At 37.0% G+C, this 6,138-nt stretch overlaps 1 protein-coding gene across 1 annotated transcript; it reads right to left on the minus strand.

Annotated features, from left to right (window-relative positions):
- Window positions 1-849: 849 nt before the first annotated feature.
- Window positions 850-3,677, minus strand: LOC113314220 (probable protein phosphatase 2C 4). Its single transcript, XM_026562997.1, has 4 exons — window positions 1,933-3,677; window positions 1,691-1,804; window positions 1,308-1,572; window positions 850-1,216 (listed from the first exon to the last, which is right to left on the minus strand). Exons 1-4 carry the CDS (start codon window positions 3,559-3,561, stop codon window positions 1,101-1,103), a joined length of 2,124 nt encoding a protein of 707 aa, XP_026418782.1. The 5' UTR covers window positions 3,562-3,677; the 3' UTR covers window positions 850-1,100.
- Window positions 3,678-6,138: the final 2,461 nt, after the last annotated feature.

Consider the following 6,138-nt stretch of genomic DNA (forward strand, 5'->3'; position numbering starts at 1 on the left):
GTAATTTTTATGAAAGAAAAACGACTGAAGAGATTTGAAGGTGAGAGAGATCTCAAACTCACTAACCAAGCATCTAAACCACCATACGACGTCCTCTTGGATAACTAATGTTGTATATATTATTAATATCATCATATTAAGTTTATTTTTTCTTTAAATAACTCACACATATGCATAAAAATTGGTCTATGACCTTATAAATACAAATTATTTGTTATATATAGATACCGAATTTTCAGAGCCGAACTCACATTTATAAATCGAATTATACACGTACGTATGCCGTTCCGAATTACTAGCGAATCACGTCCCGTTGACCGGATTTTGGACCGAATCTGGATTTTACAAAACCGTATAATACTCGTACGTTTGCCGTTCCGTACGTTTGCCGAATCCCGAATTGCTAACTAGGCTCTAGAACATGTTTTGTTGTATTGGAAAGCAACAAGAAGGGTTTGGTCGAGTCTAACCCCCAAAAGGATTGGTCTTGGGCGTTTCCTAGAAGGGTACATTGTTGGCAGTAAGGGCTTGTCCCAAGCTGGTCGCTTTATTTGGACAGTTATTCCGGCTGCTGGGGTCCTACTGTTAAAACAGTATCGAGCGCAAGGTCGCTGCTGTTAACTGATTAAAGCTGCTGCTCATACTATATACTGGCTCACCTTCTCGCTCAATGATTTAGAACGGGACTAGTTTTTTGAATTCTCTTTCTCTTGTACATTTTGTATATTCTCCTAATCTCTAATAGTATCTTCCCTTTCAATCGAAAAGATATTCTCCTAATCTCTAATAGTATCTTCCCTTTCAATCCAGAAAACAATAATAGATCTCAGAGGAGGAGGCCTGAGATTGTGCTTTATTAAGAAGCTACAATTTTATTTTCCCAACAGTTTCAAACATGAAGCAGCTTTACAATTCCCAAAATCTGCTGCATGATCGTTTCATGTAACTGACAACCATCAGTCTTGCCACCAGAGCTTCGCCAGTATGATATAAATGTTAAATTGGACATTTACAAGCAAAAATGTGCTCAGACTTGATTTGTCTGAGCTTATATCTCTCTCCTTATACATAGATATACTTTAGTATATGAATGTGCATAGTTACGCACAAGATCTCCATATCCTTCCTTCAAAAGAAATGACGATGACAGAAACATCATCATGGTATCGTCTACGATCCCCTTGTGGTATTTCAAGCAACTCATGAAAGTCCAAACCTGTGGTCAAAGAAAAATGCATAAGCAAATTATGTTAGAATAACTGTGCTTTTAGTTTCCGAATATAATTTGTTAAGATTTCAAGCCTTACCAGCTCTTCTTGCTGCACGAAACATTACTTCTTCAATTAGATGTTGTGCAGGATCTCCTTCAGGAGATGAAGCAATGAACGACTCAACTTCAGAGACTGCTTCTTCATTGGTGAAGTATTGATAAAGACCATCTGAAGATAATATCAAAAATCTGTCTCTATGGCCTAGTCTATGATGGTAGAGAGACGGCAAACAGTTGATGTATGGAGAAGTGCCTACAAAATCAATTCTGAACACTTGAAGAAGTGCATTGTTCCACTTGGGCTGCACAAATATACAAATCAATATTCAGATGTAACTACTAAATCTTCATAAAAGTGTTTTTTTTGTTGAACCGGCTAAACATAAATGTTTCACAACATGCATAATAAACTAAATGTACCTGTTTGAGAAAGCCAGCACCGAAAGCTCGAGTAACCTTCAATGAGCCTTTGACACGATCATTTACAATTGCACATGAATCATCCGGATGTTCGTTTTTTATTCTCTGAACCTCCTGTAATGAAATCACACAATTAAGTCATGAAAATGCTCAACAACCAACCACAACTTGTAACAGTTCTATTCGGTAATTGGATGGCAGCATCAGAAATTGAAAGAAATAGAAAGTAGTGAAATTCTCACCTCTGTTTCGGAAGTGCTATGATCTGTCGTAAGCTGATGAGCAGTTAATGCCGGTAATGCACCATACTGATCCTCGTCGCAGGATTGAAGATCAAGTTGAGTTTCCTCCTTGATTTGATCCAGATCACTGCAAGTTTTCCCTAGCCCAATATCGGGCTCGGGTTTATTAGCTAAAACAGCACGACTATCTCCAACATTCATCAAATAAACATCCTCGCCCTTCATCAGCATTACCAATAAACAAGAACCCATAAGAGCTAATTCAGGGTTCTTCATAAACATCTTATCTGCAATATCCAAGTAAGCTTCTTCTGTTTCTTTCAAGGCTCTCGAAAGAGCTTTCAATACATCGGGATGATTAACATTTTTCATCCCTTCTGAACTAGGCCTATTCAAACCTTCCTTCAACTTCCTATCTAATTCCATTCTCTCCCTATCCCATTCACATTTCCACCTTCTCTGAATTTCCTCATTTTTCAATGCCCCTCGAAGTTTTCTCTTTGAATTCTTACCCCTTCCTAACTTCGAATGAAAATAAGCCTCTTCCAATCTGGATGGATGCTTCTCTGGGCCGTCTACACACTGAGAACAACTCTCAAGTCTCTCACTAGTTCTTTCTAATTCATCAACTTGAAACGAACCCACTTGTTCATTACTCAAATCAGCAGCATCTGATTCCTCTTCCAAATTGTCTTCCCATAAAAGTCCCTTGAGTTCTTTATGAACAGCAGGGTACAAATTAGTCAGAAGATAGTCGGTAGCATCAGGACCATTAAATCCATCATAAATACCAACAAAAACCCATCCATGCTCTTCAGAAATCACAAGTTGGATTCTATCTTCACCAGCTTTGCCTTGTGCCCATTGAACATTCTGACTTTCATATGATTCATTAGAATCCAAACTATAATCACTACTTAAATTTGTAGTACTACTTATAGTGAGTTCATTAATCATAACATTTCTTTCAGACCCAACAATCCAATCCAATTCTTTAACAGAAACAACCCCTTTATCGACAGGAGCAACAACCGGTTTTCGGCTTCGAGAACCAGAAATTCTCTTAGAAATAGCTCTTTTCAGATTCTTAACAAAACACCCTTTATTCAATTTCTTGGGTTCATAAGAAGAAAAATTTCTTTGAAATTGATCAGACAACTTTTTTTCTATAGGACCTGAAAATACACCTCTTTCAAGGGGGCCAGACATGAACCCACGTTCTAATGGACCGGAGAAAAACCCTTTATCAAGAGGACCAGAAGAACAAGAATTTCCTCTTTCCATAGAATTTAGAAAATATTTTGGAATTGGTTGTAATGGAATTGAGGTAAAAGAATTGGAACTTTCAAAAACTGAAGCTCTATCAATAAAATTATTATATGAATATAGATCAATAAAAGATGTAGAAAGAGGTGTAGATGTGTTAGCACTTACTGATGCACCTGATATTGATCTAAATATTGTTGATTCTTCTTCTGATGAATGGATTTTTGAACATGGATTTGTTGGTCTTACATAACAAAATGAATGACCCAATCCTTCATCATATGGTTCTGGAGTTATTATCACTTCATTTTTCCCATTACCTCCACTGAAACAAACACCAAGCTTTCCACAGCCGTTACCCATTGAAACAAAAACACACAGTTTTGAAACTTTTGATCGCAAAATTTATATCTCAAACCTATTTCTCATAGCAAATACACAAATATTGAAGTTCTGACTATTGGAAGTAGTAGAGAGAGAATGAGTTGACCTTTGGTGATATCAAGTTTTATTTCTTAAAGCTTTATGCTCACTTTTTCACGTGAGATGGTTGACTTTAATCATGGTTTGTAAGTAAAACCACGAGTTGGGTTAGAATTCAAAGCAATGAAGTGAATCATCCGTCAGATCGAAGCATATATGATGGATTTACTGACACGTGGCATCGTGGGTTAGACGTGTATGACGGTGGTTTTGTGTTTTGACTTTTAGCTTAACCAGGTTTTTGTGGGGAATCAAAATTTCTGAGAAATACTCGGATCGTTTATGGATTTACAGATGTACCCTTTTAGTGTAGTTGACTTTTAGTGGAATGTATACTTATTCTTTTCAACTACGCCACGGAAACTCAAAACGGCGTTTGGTACATTTTTTAGAGCCGCACAAAAACTAATCTATCAAACCGAACCGTCCGAACATGATGAAATTATGAGTTTTTAAACCAACCTGCCAGTAGTGTGTCGGTACATGGTTATGCATCTAAAAACCCGATACAGATGAATCATTTTGTGGTGTGATGCTAGAACCGATCGTAAAAATCGGTAATGTTGATTGTTTAACTTGTTTTTGTTGGAAGTACTGTTGTTAGTATTGAACTTTGAGCAATCCTCATCGAAATTCTATGCTTTGGCTTTTCCCACCGATCCAATCCACTTTTTATTCAACCTATATAAACGGACAAGTGAGTCTGTCCGTTTCCATTTCTTAAGTTTTGAATTTTCTTTTCCAAGTTTACCCCTTAATCCAAGTTAGTTACCAACCATAGTTAAGCTAATTTGGGTTTGTGAGGTTTACCCGGATAGAAAATGGATACTAGTTTAGAGAGAGAGTTATATCCCAATTCTTCTATCCCTCTCACTATTTTTCTTTTAGTTTCTCTATTCCACTTTCTCCTCCCTCTTCTCCCTCTTAACGATTCTGCATATTGATCCTACATGTAAACATAAACAACCAAATACTTACCTTGATCTAGCTTAGTCATTTCTAGCTTCGACTCTAATCCATAGGGTGTTTGGTTCTCTGTTGCATTATTGCCCCTGTTTATTAGATAGTATGTTCAAACATGATTACCAATAAATTAGAAGTCAGCTAATAAAATAAGAGCATGAAACTGTAATATACCTTCATCCAAACAGCATTTGTTTGGAAAGAACACCCTCATTTTTTAACCATTTAGGCCTCCATATGGTGCAAGAACAAAATGGTTTTCAGTATCGAGAAAACAGCCTCGTCGGGCATAGTGTGTGCGGCGAAGTTCAGTCTAACACAGTAGTATAAATTAAAGGGGTATTGCTTCAAGTACTAAAGTTTTTGATGGGTAACTCTATTGGAGGGTCGTATAAATTTTACCAGGTATGCCAGCCATTCCTTACTATTAAAAAATTTGGGACCTTATTCTCGAAAAAGCTCAAACTTTTTGATGGGTAAATTTGCTGGAGGGTCGTATAAATTTAACTAGGTACGCCAGCCAGTCTCTATTATTAAAAATATTGGGTGCAGTGTTTTAGTTTCTAATGGAAAAGTATATCGCTTTTCGGGTATCCGTGTACTCCAACTTGCCGGTGGATCACATGAGCTATTCTAGGTACTGTTTTTATTATGAACTTCTATTGTAATAGCAGTGTTGTAGTAATAGGAAGAAAAAAAATATCTAAAATCGTGTACAGTTACTGCCCACTTTTAACAACACCATTCTATCTGGGTAAGCATATATACCAATCATTTACTTGAATGGAAATATTACAGGCTTGGTTCAATCATTTACCAACATGTAAGAAACAATCAATTCACAGAGTATCAATAGTATCAATGGGTTAGCATCAAATGGTAAACTGTAATAGGATACACTCAAATAAAATGGAAAAATTCAAACTAAAATGAAGACTGGATTTGTCCAGAGATAAAATGCACCAAATAGCTCATGTGATCCACTGGTGCTAAACCATCACTCAAACTGGATTTGTCCAGAGATAAAATGCACCAAATAGCTCAGACTGGATTTGTCCAGAGATAAAATGCATCAAATGATAAACACTTTGGTGCTAAACCATCACCCGAAAACTGAGTTCACAAAGGCGGGTTCTAAGATCAGTGAAAACGTGACATTTTATGACGACAACACCTGCAATTTGCTCGACCGTCCTAAGAATACCATCTGTGCAGGCGCTTAGAATGACGCAGAGGGGGAGAAGATGCATCACTGAAATACAATATATTTATCTAGTTACAGGCCATAACTGCATTAAATATTACGTTTAACTCAGATTAAACAGAGGATGGCTGATGGGCATGGCATGGCCCCTGATACGTCCACCAAAAAAAAAGGTACATTCATACAAGAATGGCCAGTGTTATGTGATTAGGCGCGACAAATTATACAACAAAAAGTAAACTAAACTCTATGGTGCTAACTACATGCAACCGCAAAAACTACATGCAGGT

The sequence above is a fragment of the Papaver somniferum genome, chromosome 9 (assembly GCF_003573695.1).
Source record: "Papaver somniferum cultivar HN1 chromosome 9, ASM357369v1, whole genome shotgun sequence".
Taxonomy (NCBI): Eukaryota; Viridiplantae; Streptophyta; class Magnoliopsida; order Ranunculales; family Papaveraceae; genus Papaver; species Papaver somniferum.

Bases quoted from the DNA above. Each gene is read 5' to 3' on its own strand.
- LOC113314220 (XM_026562997.1), bottom strand. From the start codon at position 3,561: ATGGGTAACGGCTGTGGAAAGCTTGGTGTTTGTTTCAGTGGAGGTAAT. The intron at 1,805-1,932 runs GTGAGAATTTCA...ATTTCATTACAG, and splicing joins ATAGCACTTCCGAAACAGAG to GAGGTTCAGAGAATAAAAAA. The intron at 1,217-1,307 runs GTAAGGCTTGAA...CTTTGACCACAG, and splicing joins TCGTGCAGCAAGAAGAGCTG to GTTTGGACTTTCATGAGTTG.